The sequence below is a fragment of the Cystoisospora suis genome (genome assembly GCF_002600585.1).
Source record: "Cystoisospora suis strain Wien I chromosome Unknown contig_1461, whole genome shotgun sequence".
NCBI classification, from domain to species: Eukaryota; Apicomplexa; class Conoidasida; order Eucoccidiorida; family Sarcocystidae; genus Cystoisospora; species Cystoisospora suis.
The window spans coordinates 1-22,134 of NW_027154261.1; the positions used below are offsets into that span (position 1 = coordinate 1).

General features: G+C 50.1%; 1 protein-coding gene across 1 annotated transcript; it reads right to left on the reverse strand.

Moving 5' to 3' along the window:
• Positions 1 to 31: 31 nt before the first annotated feature.
• Positions 32 to 21,371, reverse strand: CSUI_003333 (uncharacterized protein). The gene is made up of 9 exons (XM_068063531.1): positions 12,633 to 21,371; positions 11,962 to 12,256; positions 11,199 to 11,327; positions 10,583 to 10,657; positions 9,301 to 9,553; positions 8,352 to 8,603; positions 7,330 to 7,512; positions 3,883 to 6,310; positions 32 to 3,195 (listed from the first exon to the last, which is right to left on the reverse strand). Exon 1 carries the CDS (start codon positions 20,542 to 20,544, stop codon positions 16,189 to 16,191), a length of 4,356 nt encoding a protein of 1,451 aa, XP_067924488.1. The 5' UTR covers positions 20,545 to 21,371; the 3' UTR covers positions 32 to 3,195; positions 3,883 to 6,310; positions 7,330 to 7,512; positions 8,352 to 8,603; positions 9,301 to 9,553; positions 10,583 to 10,657; positions 11,199 to 11,327; positions 11,962 to 12,256; positions 12,633 to 16,188.
• Positions 21,372 to 22,134: the final 763 nt, after the last annotated feature.

A 22,134-nucleotide genomic window follows, 5' to 3' on the forward strand; every position in this document is an offset into this window, starting at 1 on the left:
GCCCTTCCTCTGAATTAAAGGCGATGGCCGACTCGACGTCTAACTGGGTGAGCGTATGTGCTTGGTTTACAGAACGAAAAACGAGGCTGTCCGTTCAGAAAGCTGAGATGCCTCTTCTAGTCATACCCGCAACAGCACATTGCTTCCAGATAGAGTGCTGACTACAAGGAAGGTGACGATCAAGACGGCAGCAGTGTATACGATTCTACCGTAAATACGCCCCAGCACGATGTTCACGAGTGAAAGTCCCATCGATGTATTCATCGCATGCGAACAGAAGGAAACGAAGAGAGCAATCGCATTTGTTTAATTCGACTGCCGATTGCGGTATGAATCATGTTACGAACAGATTTGTTTCATTTCGTATTGCTCTCACATCGTTGTTGTCACTTGTCTCTGCTTAGACTGTCTCTCTGTGTGTCATCCATCATCTTCATGTCCTGTTCCATCCTTCTGCTGATTAGAGTTTGAAGTTACTCTAAGCATCTTCACTTTTTCTTTATAAGGAGACTAACCTAGATCTTCCTTCTCTCACCCCCGTGGGTCGTGTTGATGCACATTCGATCCCACGACTCATTAGTACGACCGCTGTCTCCTCATCCTCCTCCTATCCTGTCCCGACTGCTGTCTCCCCATCCTCCGCCGCCGACGTTAGCGATCCTGTCTCCCTATGTGAAGTCCGGCTTTCCCGTCCTGCCGAGTCTCCCAATTGTTTTTGCTTTTCAAATCACATCGCCCGACTAGACCCATTGTTTTCGTATGCTCCGCGCTGACAAAGAAAGACGGTGGAAGGAGTTTATAAGAGTCCCTTTTCACGGAACACCTCCCCTCACGTTAGACTTTCTCCCTGTTTTCCCTCCGAGTGAAGGTCGGCCTCTTCTACTCTTTCCTTGGGAGAAACGTTGGCGCGGGCGCACCGCGTTGTCTTACATGCTATTTTGATGAAAGATTCTGTAGGAATTTCGCTGTGAAGAGGCGAATCCTTGTGCGAGAGAGATAGTCTCTTAAGGTTGTCTTTCTTCACCGACCTTTTACTTTTTCTTTCCCTAGGATGGCGGTGAGTGCACAGGGGACTTTTTCTCAGCTTTTTCAATGGGAGCCCAGAAGAAAAAGCTCTATGAGTTCTCATTCCGTGTATATCTCTGTCTCCACTCGATCATCGCAGTCTTTCAGATCACCAAGAGGAAACAGCTGTTGACGCTCCGCCTTTTACTTACGCCGATGTTTTGGCTCTTTCTTGATACGACTCAGGCTTTCTGTGTATAAAGGCTTACGTTCATACCATCATGCTGATCTTTATCCAAGTGATGGTAGACCGTCTGACTCTTCTCCCTTCTTAGGCTGCCTTTGTAAGTTGTCCTTGCAACGGTCTCCGTGCATCTTTCTTTCTCTTCTTTTCTCCTGTCCTTTTTCTTCTCTCCTAACCTCTTCCGTTTCTTCCGAAATTTGTTGATATTTCTAGGGTGCCACCATTATTTCGTCCTTTCTTTCAAGGAGCAGCTCCTTTTTTTCCATCGTTTTCTTTTATCCTCTCTTTATTTTCTTGAGAGAAATATGAAGAAGTTGAGAGCTCTCGTCCTATACAGCGGCATTGGAGGGATGCACTGTGGTCTTCTACATGCCCGAGAGCTTCGACGTCTTCGCCTTGCAGGTGTCGCGCCGTTCGCTCCCTCGCCGCACACAGGAAGTGACTCTTTAGATGATATATGGAAGTCTTCAAGTCCAGAGGGAGTAGGTGCACTCGGTGATTCGCGTAACAACGGCGGTGGTCATACGAATAAAGGAGGGAAACGGAAGCACAAAGGAAACAGGAAGAGAAATGACACGGGTGGCCGCGGCGCTGACGGGGGAGGAGAGGGAAGAAGAACGCGAAATGATAGAAAAAGTACCGGGACAGGAGGAGGAGCAGAGTCACGATTGGAGAAGGAAAGGATCAAGGTTGAAGAGATGAGAAGGAGGAGAAGAACGCAAGAGATAGCAGAAAAAGAGAAAGAGAGTAGGCGTAGTAGTAGCTGTACAGGTGAATGTAAGTGTCAGGGAGGAGACAGCGAACATCGAGGAGAGCCGAGAGAAGATGATGAAGATTCAGGGTTGAGTAGAGGGAGACGAAGAAGAGCAGAGAGTACGGAAGAAGAAGATTATGATGAGAAAGAAGAGACGTCTTCGTCTTGTCGTGAAGAGAATGGGTTCAGTTCACAAGAGAAGAGAGTTCAGAACAACCAAGGAGATTCGAGGAAAAAACTGGAAGAAGAGAAAGAGATCGGAAAAGATGATATAGTGTCGGAACGCGGCGCTCAATCTCATCGACGTGAGGAGACAGCGGTCTCATCTATGAAGAAGCTGAATCGTCTTCATAATGACAGTCTTCAGTCTGCCGGGGAGAGTTCGATGCCTCTCCAGGAAGAAGAAAGAGAAAGTCTCAACAGTAGAGAGAGGAAAGAAGATGAATCTCTTCTTCGTGCTTTACGTCATGTTTCTCTTGATGGAGACGGGTATTGTATTCATCCTGTTATAGCATCTCGTATTCGACTGACTTGTTCACTGTCATCTCATTCTTCAGCTCCTTGTCCTCCTGGCGCATGTGATCTTCATACCTCAATACGGTCTTCATCCTCCCACGCAACACCTCTCCCTTGCTCTTCAGATCCTAGTCCCTCTGCTGTCTCTTGTAACCAGTCTCGATCTCTTGCTCCTTCGTCGCCTTGTAGTTGTTCCGCCAGTCATGAGAATCGTGCCTCAAGGTCGACTACTGACTACGACACCAGTCGAGCCCCGTCTTCTTCTTCTTCCCTGCCTCTTCCTTCGTTCTCGCCTCCTTCCTGTCTCCCGTCAGCTTCTCCTCATCAGACAGAGTATTTATCTCCCCGTTCTTCGTCACTCTCTCCTCTCTTTGTCTCTTTCCCTCCTTCACTAGCGACGTCGCGATCGCCTAGCAAAGAAGCCTCTCCTGAACGTCAATCTTCTCCTACGTCTCCTTCGACACCTCCTCTTAGCACGATGATTCAGTCCCCTGGTGAGGCACTCTCTGGCCAAGAAGAAGAAGGGGGAAGGAGAGAAGATCAAGAAAAACAAAAAGAGGAGGCCTTTTCTCTTCCGATGTCTAGACAGCAGGTGAAGGGGGATCTCTCTGATTCAAAACCCGAAGTTTGTTCGTCTCCGGGGCGTCATGTCACGGCGTCAGACATTCTGGAGGACCTGCGGACAGGAGATACACAAGATGCTCGTAGGAGTAGTTGCAGTAGTACCAGTGCAACTAACAGGGGCTTCGATGAAATGGATGATCCTCTGTTATGTTCTTCTTTCTCTTCAAATGACTCTTCTTTTCTTTCATCTCTCCCACGTCTTCCTTCAGTTCCCTTTGAAGTTGTTGGTGCAATTGATGTGAACCCTACAGCTATGGAGGTCTATCGAAAGAATCTGACACCCCCATGTTGGTCTTCGTCAGTCAGATCTTCTTCTTCATCTGTATCTACCTCTCCATGTTCTTCATCGAGAGAGTGTTACTTATCGACTAAATCGATAGATTCCTATTCTCCATCTTTCTATTCTTCTTTCAACGCCGATATATGGCTCATCTCTCCTCCATGTCAGCCGTATACAAGGAGTGGTTTACAGAAGGGTAACTTAGATCGAAGAACAACGTCATTTTTATATCTCTTGGATATTTTATGTAATTTATCTCATGAAGAACGACCCAAGTATATTCTCATTGAAAATGTAGTGAAGTTTGAAGTAAGTGATACATTCGAGTGTTTGTTACATACCTTGAAGTGTGTCTGTAACTATGAGTTAACAGTCTTTCATCTTAATCCTCTACACTTCGGCATTCCTAACTGTCGGACACGATGCTTTGTCTCTGCGAAGAAGCTGGATAGCACCTACCCTTTGTCTTCATACTCTCTCCTAGGAATACCGTTAAGACAATCTCCCTCTCGTCTTCTCTGTAATCGATTCTTCCTCTTCTTTCCCTTTTGCTCCTCTTCGTCTGCTCGCTTCTCCTCTTCAACAGAGGACACTCATGAACAGAAGAGAAAGAAAAGCGGAGGCTCTCGTTTGTCCCTTCACTACTTTCCTAGTATCCTCTCTACAGGGGAAAAAGAGAAGAAAGGAAGGTCATCATCAGACAGAAAAGAATCCCGTCTTTCCTGGTTGAAGAAAGCTCTCACATCTTTCAGTAAAGATCGTGAGGATAAGAAGAGTACAGCGCGGGAAGAAGGACAAACACAAAAACCAAGAGAGACGCGAATGAGCAGTTTCCGGAAAGAAGGAGAAGAAAAAATCCATACGACGGAGGGGGACGAAAGAAAACGTTCGACAAAGCAGTGTGTCGATGATATACCGGGTGTATGTACAGGAGAAGGAGGACGACGACCAGCGGATTTGTCTGGAGGAGAGGACGCGGGCGGTCCTAGCAGGACTAGTAACAAGAGCGGTCACTTGGAAAACACTTCTCTGTCTGACGCTTCAGCAGACATCCATCCTCTCTGTTGCAGCAAGAAGGGAGATGATGAAGAAAAAGAAGAAAGCACTAAGCCAACGGGGAGACGCGCAAAACAGCATGAAGCCCATAATGCTACCAGTCCTGCTCCTGGGACCGGCAGTCTTTCAGGAGACAAAAACCGACGAGAAAAAGATCAGGTGCATGGAAGAGGAGATGAAAAGAGATTGGCACGAAGCTGCTTAGATTGTGAGTCTTGCGAAGCATGTATACGAAGACGAAAAAGAGAGAGTGAAGGAAAAGAACATCGTCGAATTCTAACGTACATCCCAGGAGCTTATCTGTCTCCTGCTTTTTATTGCTGTCCAATTCTCCCTTTAAAGTCTTTTCTGGATCCTGAGCTTCCTCCTAGAAATAGACACTTCTTGAATAGCCGAGAGGGGAATGAAGGAGACAAAGGCGAAACCAATGGATGGATGGAACGTGAATTACTTATCAGAAAGTGTGAGGAGACAGGAAATACAATGATTTTGAGGATGAACCCTCCTTCTCCTTCTTCACCTATACCAGCGTCCTCATCTGAAAAGAACCCTTCAAGTGCTGTGTTATCGAATCGTTTCTCCGTCGAACGTGATAGACACAACACGCCACCTGGTATGACCTATGGCCAAGATGAATCTAACACAGATCGTAGTCTATCACTGGACTTGCAAGAAGGCCGTAAGTCGACGGGATCTCCATTACTTCTTCCCTTTCCTAGAAAGACATCTACGGAGATTATCGCAACGCAGACAGAGGCATTAGTGCTAAAGCAGAGTCAGAAGGACCGCATATGGTTTGGCGTTGATTTAGTCCGAATGAATGAGCGCCGGAGCAACTGTTTCACGAAGTCTTATGGCAGGAGTGGACATGCACAATACGGAAGTCTCCTTCTTCTTGACGAAGATCTGAAGATTGAGAGTCGATGGAAAGAGTTCAATCAAAGGGGGGTAGAAATCGGAGAAGGCCGAAAGGAGGAAGGGAAGGTGAAGAAGACGCATGTAAAGCAAGACCCCGAAGAAAGCACAGATATCAATGAGAACCAACAGGAGGACATAGGAGAACAGCCGAGTCAGGTGACGAAAGAAGAACACCAAAGAATGTCGGGCCAGGGTTTTTCCAAGAAAAAGAAGGCGAAGCAGAAGAGGCACAAGAAACAAGGAGAAGGAGAGGACGGTGAAGGCGCAGAGGGGGGTGGCGAAAAGGAAGGAGTGGGCAGGAGATGTCGGGGGGGAGAGGCTGAAAACCAGGGTGAGGGATGTGAGGAATCAGAGAACTCGAAGGAGGAGGCGAGCCAGAAAGAAGCGACTCCTCCAGCAGAAGATCTCAAGAAAAGTAAAGGAGGTGATAAAGATAAAAGGAATCACAATGGAGTGAGTGACGAAGATGATAAACACAACACGAATACTGATGGTGTAGAGACTAATGACAACCCCGGAGAAGTTTTGACTTGTAAAAATGAAGCAGTTTCATCTCCTGCCTCCGGCACAACAACTACTTTCTCTACGGTCCCCCCCTTCCTCCATTCAGCAGAATCATCTCCTTATTCCCATCCTCATTCTTCTCCTCCATCTGCTTTCACACGCGTCGAAGAGTCTGCAAGCGACTCTGTTGCCCGAGTGACCGAGATTCCAGCTACTAGTCAGGCACCACCTAGCCATGTATCCTTAGTGTCAACGTCCACTCCTGTCGGTCCTTCTCGCTGCTCTTCGGCAGGGGGATCGAAAAAGGGTTGGGAGTTACATGATATTCTTCCTTCCACGGTCTCTGTACGCCTCTTCACTCCGAAAGAAATGCTGGCTTTGCATGGATTCCCCTCGTCCTTTTCTTTTCCTAACGAAGACACACCATCACATTGGGCCCAGCATCGACGTTTAGTGGGAAACAGCTTGAATGTGTTCTTGGTAGGGATGCTTATCGATTCTCTGGTAGATGATGGTGATTGGTACTAAGACCGGAAGTTGATGAGTCAGCCAGCCAGCGTGAAAGATGGGAAGAGAAGTAAGACTCTAGCTGTCAAAGGGTAGTTGACGGTGACTCAATTGTGCCTGCATTGGTGCATGTGTGATCGGTATCTCTTCCACAGGCGAGGGGACTCTAATGCTCACAAGATGCGATGGACGAGGCTTCTTTTACTTTCACTCTCTTTCGTTCTGGAAAATAACTTGGTTTCTGTACCTACGTACCGGTAGAGAGTGACTACAAATGATCACGAGACGTGCGAGATGCTTGTACATTTCCATATGTATCATACCGAAGAGACGGCATATACGATCATTGTATAGTGGGGGTGCATGTATGCCGTATATGAATGCGGAATATACTCAGGAACACACCCTTTTATGATAGCCGCTCAGTCTTTTTTGTATGAGGGTAGACTGTCTGTGAAGACCATTTTGAACCCCAACTGTTTTTACACTAGCTCCCCGGCCCTCTCTCTTTCAGTCTTCCTCATTCTCTGCTTTCTCCTTGCGAGCGACTCCGACCTCCAATGTATCGAGGGCAAGCCGCTGTGATACACCTGTGCACCTCGCGAAGACCAATGCTACTCCTGCCCCTCTCACTCCCTCCCATTGCCGAAAGGCGCGAGCGCCGGCAGCGGGTGAATCGCTCGCTAACCGGGAACAGCTAAAAGAGCGGCTAGGTGCTTCAAGGAATTTTCTCTTCATCATTATTCATCCAAACACATGGCCTCCGTGTAGTGGTAGCAGTAGTGTAGTCCTGCCTCCGATCACGCTCCGTAACTTCTATTAAGCCACACACACACTCTATTGAGGAGCGATTGCAACAACAGTGTCGGGAAGTTCCTTGTTAGCTTCCTAGCACAGGCACATTAGAAGACTTCCTCTCACATTTCTCTTCTCCCCTGCTCAGGGTCTTGTTGAGATCTAGCTTTCACGAGCGTACTAGCTCCAAGGCTTCCCTCTTTTTCTGGTGTAAAGGAAGATGATAGAGGTTCGAGCAGACAGACGACCTTTCCCTGTTGAAAAGAGACTCTTGGATCAATACGCTGCTGAGCATCCTTCGCTTTCTGGCTCAACGCATGCACCCAGATACACAAGTATACATACATAAGGTAGTCATCCACATGTCCGGTTGCCATGCTCATTCTACAGAGCAGTACTGTGCGGAGGGTGGACCGGCTAACGGTCCCTTCACTTGACTATACAAGGTATATAATGCAGGTACTTCTACTGCTATAAGGACCCCTACTATGGCTCGTTGTCCCTCTTAGAGCTATTCTCCACGTCTCCACAAGAGCAAACAAGTAGAAAAAGATTGTCAAGTCCTTGAAAAGGAGAAGCAAATGCGTGTTGCTGTTGGGCCAGTTTCCGAACCATAAAAGACGACGAGAGTTTCACTCACATAGGAATAACAGAAGTACGCGTGAAAAGAAAGAAAGGACAAGGCAAATGAGCGCCTTAGAATAAGAGCTTTGCAGCTTATGACGATTCAAAAGGAATGCTGTAAGTTGATCTGCCTCATCTGACCTCCATTCCCCCCTATTACTGTCTGTGTTGTTCATCTTCTCAATTAGATAACTCAGACAGGACAATACACCTACTCCGCCTCACACAGATCTATCTCAGAACGCGTTCACAAAGCGCGAACGCTTAAACACACCCCCTTGACGAAGGAGAAGCAGTGATGTATCTTGGCATTTCGCACACAAGCTGGAAAACGATAAACAATATCGAGATCCCAGTTTTCAGTTGTCATGTACGAATTCACGAGCTCTCCTGAAAACTCTATAGACATCTTCGTGAACTGCTTAAGCCCCTTGCTCATTTCTTCCTGAGGCGGTTGTTCTTTTCTCCTGAGAGCTCGGTTCCATCGACGTGTCTCTATACGGACGCCCAGGCTGAAATTATACCTCCAGCGAGGTCGTAACAGATGTTTTTCACACACACCAGCGTGGAGCGTGCTCCTTTCAGTTTCAGACCTAGTCTATCTCAGTGGATAGAAAGATCAGCACATGCACATACATACGCGGGCAGAACAGAACACAGACGAGGTTTCGAGGACATCAGGCCTCATCGTAATCAATTAGATCTTCTTCTTCACGGATGGACTCCATCGACGTCCCGACAGGGTGGCTATCGAAGAGATCTCCGCCCCGTACGTTCTGTATCGCAATATACACATAGGGCATAAGGACGTCTTATATATACATATATATACAACTGCCCAGAGTGCAACACTCACACCTCTTGGACACGAAAAAGACTCCCTGGTGTCACACCAGTAACGCACCAGTAGACGTACCCCCGCCCCTAGCTATCTTCCTACTGCTCTAGATACATTGAGTACCGATCGAAGACGGAATAGCCATGCCCATCCAACCTGGTCTGCTTCTCCTCTCTCAAAGAGAACCGCCTAGACATACTCTCTAGTGGGGTACTGTCGCTAACCGAGGAGGGCCACTATTCCTAATCAGGTGGTGTATATACATCTTTCACTTCCCTTTCATATGTAAGTAACCACTTCCTCTTTAACTCGAAGGACGGTATGATATGTGGTTGGACGGGTCTTCGCCTTTTCCGAGGAATTGAAAGCAAACGTTTTCCATACTCTTAGGATTTGCAGACATCTCACTAAAAAAATAACAGCAACGACAGATATATAGATACATGCGCTGACGGGAGATATCCCATAGAAGAAACAGTGTAAGACAGAAGTTCTTCCTCCAAAGTTGTATTACTACAACCCTAGTCAAAGCAGACACACAGCCTTTTCACGACTCGCAGCTCCGTAGAGATCCACCCACCTGAACTAAAAAGAAACGCGCAACGGCTTCAACAGAAGATAGTTATGGAACCTACCTTAGAATAGCTAGAAGACGTGGTATCGCCGTTGGTCATAGGAGTAGTAGTAGGAGGTGCAGTGCCTGAATCACTAGGTGTATGCGAGGAAGCCGCTGCTAATGACGATGATAGAGTAGTACCCTCATCAACAGAGATATGAGACGCAGACGCAACACTATTTCGACAGGGAGCTGAAGACGACACAGTAGGACGGGCCCACGTCGCTTCTTCTTCGTCAGGATCGCTATCGTAATCTTCTGGAAGAAGATTCCTGTTACCCAAGACAGCAAAGACAAGGAGGAAAGAGAGGAAGTGAAAAAAAGAGAAAGAAAACATACATGAGAATGCAACGGAGATCCTGTAGATATGGACCATGATGTCTTTCAAGGCCAAAAACATTTCAGGCGACCAAACTTGAACCTTTATTCACGCTGGACTAAGGCCACCGCCACATGCTTACACCTTTATATGGATAAGAAACAAAGCATATGAGCGGCGAATGTGTAAATGACAGTATGTCTTTCTTCTTCTGCGGCAAAGGCTATAGGGTCAGGGAACGAGGAGTCCGACGTTTTCAGTTTCGTTGCGTCGCTCCTTTTCTAAACACCGATGTGTTCTACGATGGAGAAGCGTCACGAACGGTAGTAATGAAATTCCTTGAGAGACCTCACTCGGTGACCGTATAGCGTCTGCAGCAGAGAGACAATGATGCACAGTCTTGCTTGGCACAACTCCTCCAACTGCGGACGCACAGATAGGAACTGATCAGCTGTCCACCACTACTACCACTCGTGAACCATTCGGTTACCCGTGTGCGCGAGCTACTGTACCGACACTCTGGGACCTGCCGGGCTGATTCGATGTCTCGCCAATCGTCTTTCTTCTATGTAAACGCAACAGACAAAACATTCCACATTTCCTCTGACAAAAACAGAGGAACAGCCTGCACAATCGTGGCTGTTCCTTTCGCGACCGGCAAGGTTACGAAGCCACTCAAGAAAAACGGGCCTTCTCTGTATTCTTAGTGACGCGCCAGGCGCATTCTCGTCTCTCTGCTTCTCAAACCAGTTGTGTCTATCCTTCCTTTTCGTCGACAACTGTTTCGTTCCACTCCGCGTCAGGTCAAAATTGTGTACATACACTCGATTTCACACCAAAGATGATAGCTTCTGCACCACGCATGTTCCCTCATTCCTACGTAGAAAGAAAACTAGTCTAAAGCTTCCCAAGATCTCTCAGATCAACGGGGTACGGTGCCGACCAACCTTGTCAGGAATTGTTTCCTGCGAGTGAAACTTACTTGATCCGACATTTGTGCTGGAGCTTCGCGACTTCCTCGTCTAGCGAAGCAAGAGCCGAGATGATTTCCTTGTTCCTGGGACAACCAATGGAAAGAAAATGAAGGGAAGAGAACAACTCGAAACCGTGACACGAAGACACGATACGTAGATGTAGGGTACATACACTACAGTACGTAGGTATTTGTACATGGTGACTTGAGTCAAACCGCCCACCGTTCCTCCCTCACAAAAGAACACTCCCTCTCAATACATGGAAATACCGTCAGTCTAGTTGATTTTCTAGGTGATATACACAGCTTGTATATATCGGTAAGCGTGTTGCTTGCTTATCCTTATACGTTATGTGTCACAATACAACGACAGTGTACATAAACATATATGAATTCATATTCATACATAGCCATGTATACATGCGTCTTCACACATACAAACATTTTCATACATACTCATTCATACATACATATTCAGACATACGTACATAGACAGGCAAAGCAATACTAGAGGTGTGCTCTTAGATCGCAGACGCAGAGAATATAATGCACAAGAGCTTTCCCGAGAAGTGACAGAAACGACAAACGCGTGTAGAAAGGGGGAACACGGTTATCAAATATATACCTTTCTTCATAATCTTCCCTCGTCCGTTGTAAAGTTCGTAAAGTATTGCCGCAGTCGAGTTGCTCCAATTTCCGAAGTTTACTGACTTCATCGACTTCTTCTCTCACGCGTTTCAATGCTGACCCCCAGCTGAGAAAACACAAACGTAATCAAGATTCGCTGTCCAGTAGCCGAGTTGCCTCTATCTGGCAATACTCACGATACGATACCGTAACATGACATGACGTACACTCCGCACGAGTATCTGACAGGCGCAGGCGTACACAGAATGCTGGGACACATGCACGCAGATGTATCTGTCATGCACATCAACGACATGCATCGAAGGCCCGCAAAGCTCCGTAGTTAGGAGCTGCTTTTCTCCCGCAGAGGTAAATGCGGACCAACTCTCGATTCTTGGACTCCTATCTGACCCGCTACTGTCACTCAACAAGAAAGCACGCCTCTCGACACGTCAGTCAGGGAAATAGACACGTCTGTTTCTCCGTGGATGTAGGGGAGAGACAACTGCGTGCCCGGCTAAACACACACTTGCATATGTGTTTGTCGAGGTACAGAGAAGAACTCAGTATGATTTCTACGCAGACCTCTACTTACGACGATGTATCAGTACCTGCGGCTTGAGAGAATGAGAGTTGAGATACGCAAGGGAAGCAGTCCGTATGAAAGGATAGACAACAATAAAGGATTGAAGTGACAGGATAACTGCAATGACCTAAAACACGAGAGAAGAAAAAACACCTTGGTTTCTGTTGGCACTTACTGATTAACATGGGAATTAAGATTCTGTAGATGAAGGTTCCATGTAGTTACAGCGTGTGTATTCATAAGTTCGAAGTTCAATTGCCCAACACCAAGATGTTCGAGTAGACCTTCACAATCTGCAATGCTCCGCCTCCATTCAGCTGTATCCGCACCCTTGGAGGGGAGAGGCGGGGCCGCTTCGTAATGGCTAGCCAAATCAACCTTCTGCATGCGCTCTCCTGGCGGGAAGGCGAATAAACAACAAAAGGTAACTCTCTTTTCCAAGCTGGAGGGAAACGAAGGGTAATCTATTCCTATGATAGGAGAGAAATGCCAAGAAAGAACAATCATCGTACACCAGACACAAAGACACGACACTTGGAATCACTCTCTTGAGGGTTTGTGTCAAGCTATCCATATACAGAGAGAAACTATTGGTTCCTCTTACATATTCCATCAGTTCTCTTGATGTATACTAAGTGTGTGTGTTCACATTGGCCAAAGTATGAAAGCAACCTCTCTTCCTGTACGGATACATCACACAACTGCGAGCGGACGACTATACACTCAAAACGGGAATGGTCTCAGAGGGTTGTGGCGAAAAAGGAAGCTTCATCCGCATCGAGACGGGGAGAGGATATCGGAGAATCAAAGCCAGACGTACGCCACTCCTAACACTTCCAAAGGTACCTCTTTTCAGTCGCAACAATTCCTTCCCAACGAGAGACTGCGGATCATCTAAATGAGGTGTCTGGGGAGCAGGAAGACGCTCCTCCAGATATTCTTGCAAAATCATCTCCTCAACTGACTGGCCTTCTCCACTTTTCCCTCCCCTTGCTGCTGCACGCTCTTGATGCATGACCGCCAGCTCCTGTTGGATAAGAGTTTTCGCCTCTTCATTCTGTTCAGGTGTCAACGCATCGACGTACGGCAAAGTGTCAACCAAGTGAGCATAGGGAAGGGATTGGAAAAGAAAACCTGGGGCAGCTGTCGCCGCTCGTGAAGAATTGGACGGCGAAATGACGCAGAGTGCTGTACTACTGCTGCCTCCGGGGGGAGAGGGTTGAGAGGACATTATCGAGGCCGCTTGAAGACCAAGAAACAGGGCTCCTCAGAGCATAACAAAGGCAGCGCCACGGAGATCACAAAAGGTGCAATGAGGAATAGGCATGGCAAAAAAAACACAGGGACACCAGAAAAGAAATATGAGGGTACAGCTGACACACTTCGTAGCAGAAAGAGAAGAGGGAAGGGAAAGTGCCTCGCGGTTAAAGAAGCAGGAGGGACACCTAAGGGTCGGGAAACCGAAGTAAGTACGGGAACCAGGTATCCCGTCTGCAAAACACAAGAAAAGAAAACAAACAGATGAACTGCAACAAGAAAATCAGAAGAGGCAACTAAAACGCCTACTGGGAAAACAAGGAGCCACCGTACGAAAAACGGCGCATGCAAAGCAATGAGATTGAAGAATCATGTGACACACGATAATTCAGGATAGCTCGGGCGCCGCTGTCGGAGAAATCGTGACTACGTAACTATCCTGAACTAAGAGGTGCTTAGATACACACGCAACCGATGTCGACAGAAATCACCGCTTGAAGTGACGTTTCGATTTTGACGTCCTCGTCGTATTTTTTCCCATGAAATCACCAGTGCATGCGTCGCCGTTGTTCCGTTCCTTGGAGTGACGTCCACGGTCAAGCGTCGTCGTCGCAGTATAACGAGTGCCGTTCTAACTTCAGCTGGTTTTTCGTCCTGGAGCAGCCCCTTGTCTAGCGTACTGCCTGGTTCTGGCACAGTTCAGCAGAGTCTCCGAGCCTGTTGTAGAACAGTTTGCCCTCCAAATTCACTCTCTGCCTTCAACGATTCTCGAGGAGACAGCTCGGAGGCATTTATCACCTACGCACATGGTAGACGACTGCGGACTGTCCCTACAAGACAGGTCACCGTTTTTCACGAATACCTCGATGCGACCGCGTGCGTCTGCTTCTGCCAAGCAGAAACGTCGCGTCAACTTTTCTGATCCCGTGCAACAGCAAAGGGGGGAAAGAACAAGGAGCGGAACTTGCACGACTGTAGCAGGTGTAAAGCTTTTACGGCAGGGGCGTATCCACTCCACGTTTAGGGCCTGGGCGTCTGTCCTCTCCGTGTAGCAATTTCCTCGAGCAGCGTCTCGAACGAACCCTCTTCGAGGCGCGTAGGCAGAGCCTCGACCAGTGACAGCACTTAAGTAGCTATAGCAAGTCCCTGTCGAACAGTCAGCTGCCGCCCCTCTTCCCGGAGAGGTCCCGACAGACGTAGACAGTAACCTGACGTAGCTAGTCCAGCGGAGTGAGCAGACTCAGTCACATCGGGGTGATTGCTCAAAGAGGCAGTGATTCACCGGGCGGCCGAAAGAGGGGGGCAGGAGGCTGTATCCGCAAATGAAGTCCAAGGAAAATAGCAACTGCAATACAATGGGGTGCAGCATCTCGGGAAATCAGGTCTGGCGCTCCGTTGCAGTAGCGGCGTCTGTCACCTCTTGCTGTCATGGCAATGACGAGCAGACCGCAGAGGACGAATCCCCAGCTGAAGCTGTGGAGCAAAGCCGTAGGATAAAGAAACTGTGTGTCACTCACACCTAGTGAAGGATTGCTGGTGTTCAACTACACCGAAGGAAATGGACAAAAATGCGTTGCGTGGGATTGCCATCGGTGGATTGTGTCCAGTAGTTCTCCGCAGCATGAGTCACCTTGTGTGTGGGTTACACTGTCTCGGGAAGCGAGTCCGTCAGAGCTTTACTTTTCTTTGCGTAACCACACTCAGGCCGCTCCGCCCCTTTTCATTGCTGATGTCAACACTCGACAGGCCTGTCCGGACTGCGTTCAGGCCCCCGCGTGTCCCCACGTACAAGAGCACACGACAGTGTGCGAGAACCTTGTGTGTTTTTACAAAACCCCGGAGAGCCTGAACTCCGGCCACAAGTTGAACTGCCATGCCCAGTCGGAGGCTTGCAGGGCTCGAAAACCATATGGCGTCGGCCCCGCTGAACAGTGATAGAGAGGTGAGATGCGTCCGCTTGTTCGGGGAGAGCATTGCGCTCTCTCTCCTTGGTCACACTTGCTTCCTTCCTCTCTGTATATCAGCCTCAGGTACTCCTTGGTTAACGGCAGGGGAGCTGCTCGTTGATCTGGCGTGGGCTCAACCTGGCCACTGTTGGTCCGTCCGAAAATGCCGCCACGCCTTGCTTCTGTTGAGTCTCCAAGTTGTTCTCTTCGGGAGTGAATTTCATCCTCTTGAACTATTCTGCTCCTCGAACTTCCCCGCCTTCTGCTGGCCTAAATTCCCGGACACTTTCCGTTTAGTTCCGTTTCCTCTCGGGTCCCTCTTCCTGGGAGCACAAGACCACACCTCCCCTACACGTCACTATTGAACTCTCTGATTGCTGTTTTTTGTCGTCCAGGAAAAAGAAAAGCGTTTGCCCGATCGTGTCGGAACAGGCAGCTTACTGGCTGTAGCAAAGGCGACGTTGACTGAAAAGGAGACTCATACACTATGCCCCTGGGCGCGGTCACACAGCTTCAACATCCCAACAGTAACGCACCCTGCCGCCCTATCGCACTGCAAACTTGGACCTTGAGTACACTCGGTCCCTCGATCTTCAGATTTGTCCCTCAATTGAGCAAGCGTCATCTCGTTCCCCGGACTGGGTACATGTGACAAGTTTCCTTGCTTCCCGCTTTCTCTTATGAAATAGTCCCACGACGGAGCCAGAAGAACGGCTTATCCGAGATTGGAACGAACTGAAAACGTCCCGCAATCCCTGTAGAAGAACTCTCTGACCGAACTGGGCTCGCCATTGTACCCCGTTTCCTCACGAGTTTTACGATTGACGACATGTTCTGGTCCTCTCTGGGCAGCATCTCCAATGCGTGCAGTTGACCCTTCCACATCTCGTACGTAACCCACTTCCCGCTCTACCAGCTGTTCCCCGGCAAGCCTGCAGGCGCGGAGAAGCCCCGGAGGAACGGCCGGTGCCATCTGCGCTTGTATTTCGGTCAAGGATTCCGCGGCGAGACGCTTTACGTGGAGAAAGAGGAAGAGGTTGCTCTTGGGGTAATCAATGTAGTATAATGTCAAGGAACTAGACTGCCTTCCAAGCGAGTGGTAGGGGTGCCGCCATCGCCGTCATCCAGGGTAGTCGAGTGGGAGGCTTGAAAGCATCCTGCTGTACCTATTGTGACAGCATGTTTAGCCAACTGGTTGTCTACTGCGGCACAACATGGGGTGTAGGAGGGACTGACTGTGCAGGTGGGACAGGCTCTTCTTTCTCAGGTACCACATTGAGTTCCTTGGGACCTGGGAGCACTGAAGAACCGAAGGATGCAAAGGCACCCGTGCAGGCGCTCGGGTCCGGGTTCTCCCTTTTCGTCCTTGCGTCACACTTCGTTTGCCGGCTGAGTGCCCCTTCACCCTGTTTCGGTACTGAGCCTTTTTCTGAGAGCACGGGCCTGTCGATGGTTTCTGCAGCAGCCTGGCCCCTCTGTGATTCTCTACGAGATGTCTCCTCTCTTTTCGATGTGGGGGCTGGGAAATTCCCTTCATGCCCTTTCGCGGACTCCCGGTCTGATAAGGAGTGCGACTCAATCGTAGTTGGCGAAATTTCGTCGGTGGGCTCAAGAACAATTGAGATACTTTCACCCTGTGCGTCGGTGAATGCTGAAAACATTCCGAGCTCAGCTTTCGGCGCGACGCGAAAGCTTCTGCAGTCTTGCTTCAAAGATCTGTCCCTGACTACTTGTTCTTCCGAATCCGGCTGCGGCGCTCGACAGTGTCCTAGAGACATAGAGGCCACGTCACCTCTCTGCACTCGCCCGCTACGGGCAGGCTTTCTTCCTTCTTGTCCATCTCGGGGACAGCGGTGCTTCTGCCGTCTCACGATGTCTGCCTTGCACTCCCCTGCTCCGCCCCCGTCAGTTGCTGGGTTCGTTGCTTTCTGCCTATTCATGGGTTGTCCGCTGCGAATTTCTGGAGTGTATATTTCCTCTCCCCATGGAATCTCTCTTTTTCGCCAGGAGCCTTGGAATCCGTCGCCAATATACAACTCGATTTTGCCAGCTAACAGTTCCTCTTTTTTCCTTTTCTGCAGATTCTCTGTTATCTTGTTTATCACCAGCCCAGCAGGGCTTACCACGTCGGCAGCAGAGAGCGCAGCACCCGACAGGTTAAAAGCATGACTCAGGGATACTGCCGTCTGTAACTCATACAGCCGAACCATGAGGGGCCCTGACTTTTGCCGGTCCCCTTTCAGTAACGAGGCATTCCAAGCGCTGCACAACCCGACTGCCACGACCCTCACGTCTGATGCTGGAAATGAATGCGTCCAGCCCCAGTTCTCAAGTAGTTCGGTCTGTGAACAGCATGATCGCACCTTTGTAGTCGTCGTCCGAGCAGATCTGCTGCGCATCACTACAGAAGACCCATTGCGTTGCTTCCCAGCAGTGCACGGCGCACGAGCGGGTTTGAGTTCAAATGCTTCCGTACATGTGCACGTAATATCTGCTTTTTTTCGCGTACTTACACTGGGCTCCCCTCCTACATCCGCGCATACCAGGAGGCGAAGTGGTTGTTGAAGCAAGAGAGCCGCGGAGGTTTCCCCATCTAGTAGCACAGGAGGAAGCTCGCATTTATTGGCGATCTCCGGATGTCGTTCCGAAGTTTTCTTAGGTCTAGGTTCCACATGATTGAATAAGGCGGTTCGCCGTAAGGAACGAGCAGTCGCTGGTGACGGGGACCCCAGAAGGAGTGAGTGAGAACTCACTTTATCAAACAGAAAGGTTAAGCTACTGCGTGTATGCGGACGGGCAATAACAAGCTCTTGTTCTACTAGCGGCTCTGATATCGTAACTTTCGTTCTCCCCGCCTTCCGTGGTTTCATGTCGCGGCGATTCGAAGGCTCTGAAGAGAAGACGATGGTCTTCTCTTTGGCTAGCATGGCAGGCACCGCTACAGGAATGCTGTAGCAGAGAAAGACGCTAGGGGAAGTGCGAAGCTGTGAACCCATCCGACGAGAGAACTTCAGCTCGCCAACGCGGATAACAAGCTGAACTACTTCTCTCTGGAACCTCTCGATGCTTTGATTGAGACGCCGCCCCACCGGAAACATGCGAGGCCACAACGAAAGTGAACGATCGCGCGTTTTACCTTGAGATGATGGTCGTGCATCGGCTCCGCGACCGATGCACTTGGTAAATCGGGGGCCAGTGTCGCGACGCGAGAAAGTGGTGTTTTGATTGGGATGAACAAATGCAGAGTGAGCACGGCTGTTCTCCGTACGGTCCAGCGCGCCCTGAGAAAACGCTCTGAGCGGCGCACTGGCAGAAGTCATACCATCTCCTTCCCGATTCTCCTCAAGCTGAATATTCACATGCAAACGGCCGGTCGTACACACGGAATTAACCGGTGTCAGCTGGACTGCCTCTTCTCCGCAAGGCAGTTGGAGCAAAGGATCTTGGGTACAGAGACGTAGCCAAGAATCGAAAGCGGCGTTTGAAAGGGAGTCCTTCTCTCCCTGCGGAAATTTAGTTTTTCTACCTGCGAGTTCACTTCCCAGTGAATCGCGGACTTCTCCGCTCCGTCTGTCGGACCTATCCTGTAGCTCACCGACTGTGCGACTGAAGTACGGGATCTCTTCCGAAGAGCCGCCACCCAGGAATATCGCGGGCTCCCCGGTGACGCCTGGGTAAGAGGTGGTCAGTAGTTTCTCCCCATCATCTGTCTCCGCTCCTTTCACAGCTTTTGCAAAACCCATCGGCGTCAAGCGTTCCTGTCCCACTGCCTCTGAATATTCTCCACTATCTTCCGCTCCTGACAACCATTCCGGACAGTCTAACGGACAGAGGGTAGCGTCAGAGGAGACACTCTCCGGAGAAATTCTTTTCGCTGCACAGGCCGAAATGACCGCGCTATAGTAGCCGCGTCCTTGTGTGAATCTACTCGCGCCCCCCGATACTGGTTCTCGAGACGCCACTTCAGTCACAGATTCGCCTGAAAAGCACATAGCGCTTGTAGCAGCATCTAAGGCAAGTGCTCGCAAATCTTGTTGGGCGCGAGTACTTGCCGACAGAGGATATGAACGTAAAGGCGGCCTGCATCTTTGCCGGCCCTTTGCATACGATAGTGATTCTCGATTTGAGCTCTCCAAGAGAGTTACGGGAGCGGACACTTCACCGTGACCTTGTTTGGATGTAGTGGGTACGGTCGTTAGAGGAAAGCACGGCTCTGCGTGCACTGGACCGATTGCGCGATGATACTCCGGGGGTGGCTGCCGCACAACAGCGGCCGGATCAGCGACCCTGACTAGCCTACGGTTTTCTGGCGGGTCTGCAAGGTCGTCACCCGAGGCCCGACCCTCGGTATCTGGAGGAGCGTTTGAGGTTGATCCAGCGTCCCCGGGGCGAAACTGTGTCTGACCGACCCGGTCTGCGTCAAACAGCTGTCTCGCAATGCCTCTGTTGCTAAACTCCAACTTTCCGTCTGGTTGTTGAAGACCGATTCCTACGTGATAAAGTTCCCCCAGATCATTCGTCCTCTCAAGATGTCCATACTCTCTAAATCCATTCTCCTGAACTTGACGGTCTACTGTTGATGAGCATTCTCCTGGGCTTGCTACCCCACTCCCGCGTTTATGCTTTCTTTGTCGTCTGCTGCCTGTCTCCTCCGCCGGGCACATGCTGTACTGCAGATTTTTCTGATTGTCATCTCTCCGCCGGGTTATCAGGTCGGGAGGCACGCACGTGTGTACGCTGCCACTGCTGCCCACAGGTAGTCCTTCCCCGGGTAAAAATATCATTCCTGCACGCACGGAGTCCAGCTTCTTCCGTGGTATGTATGACTGCATATCATCCAGCTTTTCAGCCAACTCCTTCCAATTCAAACACGGGACTGACAATGAATTCTCAGGAGTCCTGCGCGCCTTAGCCACACGACCACCTGTCCTTTCCAGTGAAGCTGTCATGGGCAGGACTGGTGGAAGGATAGGACCTTTCACGTTCTGAGAGCTGGGACACCTTCCGAGAGAACGGCCTGCACAGCCCGGTTGACTCTCTCTTGAAAACTTCTTCCCCTCTTTTACTTGCCTCACCGGTGCTTTTCTTCTCTGTTGGGAGAGCAGCGTTTCCCGTGCCCTGGAAGATACGCCATCTTCCGTTGTTGCTTGTAATACCTGTCTATGCAGATTTTCGAGCGCCACAAGTCTGGCCTCCTCAAGCACACGCTCCTCTTCCAACTGCTTCCAAAACCAGAAACTACTTTGTCCTCCGTGGTCCCGCAGCGCCACTGTAACGAAGTCTTCTTCAGCTTTCGAAACAGCCTCGCGCCGGGGATGCCCGTCTCCTTGTCTAGCACTACGGTGACGAGCACATGGCCCTTCATCTGGCCTTGCATAGTATGGGCGCGTGAAAACACCCTGGCTGGAATCGTGTACTCTAAATCGAGGGAACCGCCTGGGGGTACGCGGTGAAGAGAGGGAGAGAGAGTAGTCGGAGACAGGACAGGTACTCTCCCGAGAAGACCCGAAACCAAACCGCTGTCGAGGCCGGACGTCAGGCCGAGCCGAGTTCATCTTGACAGCGTCCACCACTGCCTGCGTCCTATCTGTAGCTTTGCCGAGTGGCCTATAACCCCAGTACCTTCGAATGCCCTTCTCAGCGGGGAAAGGGACGAAACTGCTTTGCCCGGGACCCGGTGAGGCCGTGAGACTCGGACGCAGTGGACTCGGAAGGGAAATGCTTTACTCACGGCCGCAGGCGACCCCCGTAGCCCAGGAGCTTCCGTTATTCAAAGGAGTAAAAGAGTCAGAAAGGGTCCTCTACACCCTGACAGACGCGCTCAATCATATACTCCCACTCACAGCTCTTATGTGAAACTGAACCAGGCAAACACGCCTCGCGAGACGTGAAAAGAAGTGAGAAAGGTCACTACAAAACAGGAGACACCGGGGCTGTACTAGATACGGGCCTGGATGATCGGGCCGCCGCTGCCCATGGCGCGCTCAATCCCACGAGAAAGCCGGAGTATATTCATCCCGAAGTGAGAAAACTTTCGTGGGACTGCAGCAAGAAAGAGAGGCAGCCGTTGCCTATCTCCGGCTGGCACATGGATGCGTACGGTTGGGAAGATGTCTGCCGAACACTGTCGTTTGAAGAGAGGTTTCACCTACTACTTGGGGGAGCTGCTACGGCCCCGCTTCATTTCGGGTATTTTGACTATCGGAACTGTTGGAGGTCACACCCGACAAACCTGAAGCACGCGACAGAATGGCGGAGCCTTGCATTGCAGTTTGGGTCGCAGTGAATCTTGTCCCGATGTTGTTGTGGAAATCATGCTCCCCCCCGTCCGGCATAAGTTCGTGTCACCGACTCCGTGGCGTCCTGCCTTACATAGCAAACTACGGACGGCAAACTATGGAGGCAGATGGCCGTCCAGTCATTAGTGCAAACGTGAGACACGGTTATTCCGTGACCGCATGCAAACCGGACAACAAGTGCATGTAGGTTCTCGGAGGCTCGAGATTGTCTGCTAACCGTTCGACGGCCACCGCTGCACTTGGACGGGTTACCGCTTCCGAGGCTGCACGAAGCAAGAAGGCTTCAGTGTGGTAGAGAAGCGCGGTGGGGAAGGGGACAGTAGAGTTTCTCACCCAACCTCACACTGAGCGCCCACCTGCCGTCCCCCCGTGAAGGACTGTAATTGCACATTCGGAAGCCCCCGCGTGCGGCTGTCCCTGAAACGCGCTCGGTGCGACTCTGCGCCGCCCTGTATGCCGTGCCATCGAGTGCCGCACCGCGTACTGAGTGCCGTGTCGTGAGCCACCGCCGGTGAGCCGACTACGGCGCGTCTCGGTCCGTATCCAGTCTGTTCATCTAAGGCACGTGTCGTGCCTTTCATGAACGTGTGATAACATCTCATGGTTTGCTGATTCCGCGGTATTTTCCCGGGTGTTTCTTCTTTTGCTTTTGCCGCTGAACGTTTCAGGATGTCCGGCCAGGGCGGAGAGTNNCATGGGGCAATGTGAACAACAGGTTCTGGCCTTGTTGGTCAAACAATGTTTGAGGTCTTGCAGCCTAGATATCATGGTAGTTCTGATTTTGCCACTTTCCAGACATTCTGGGACGATTACAGGCGGTGCTTTCGCCAGTTCAGCACTTTGTCC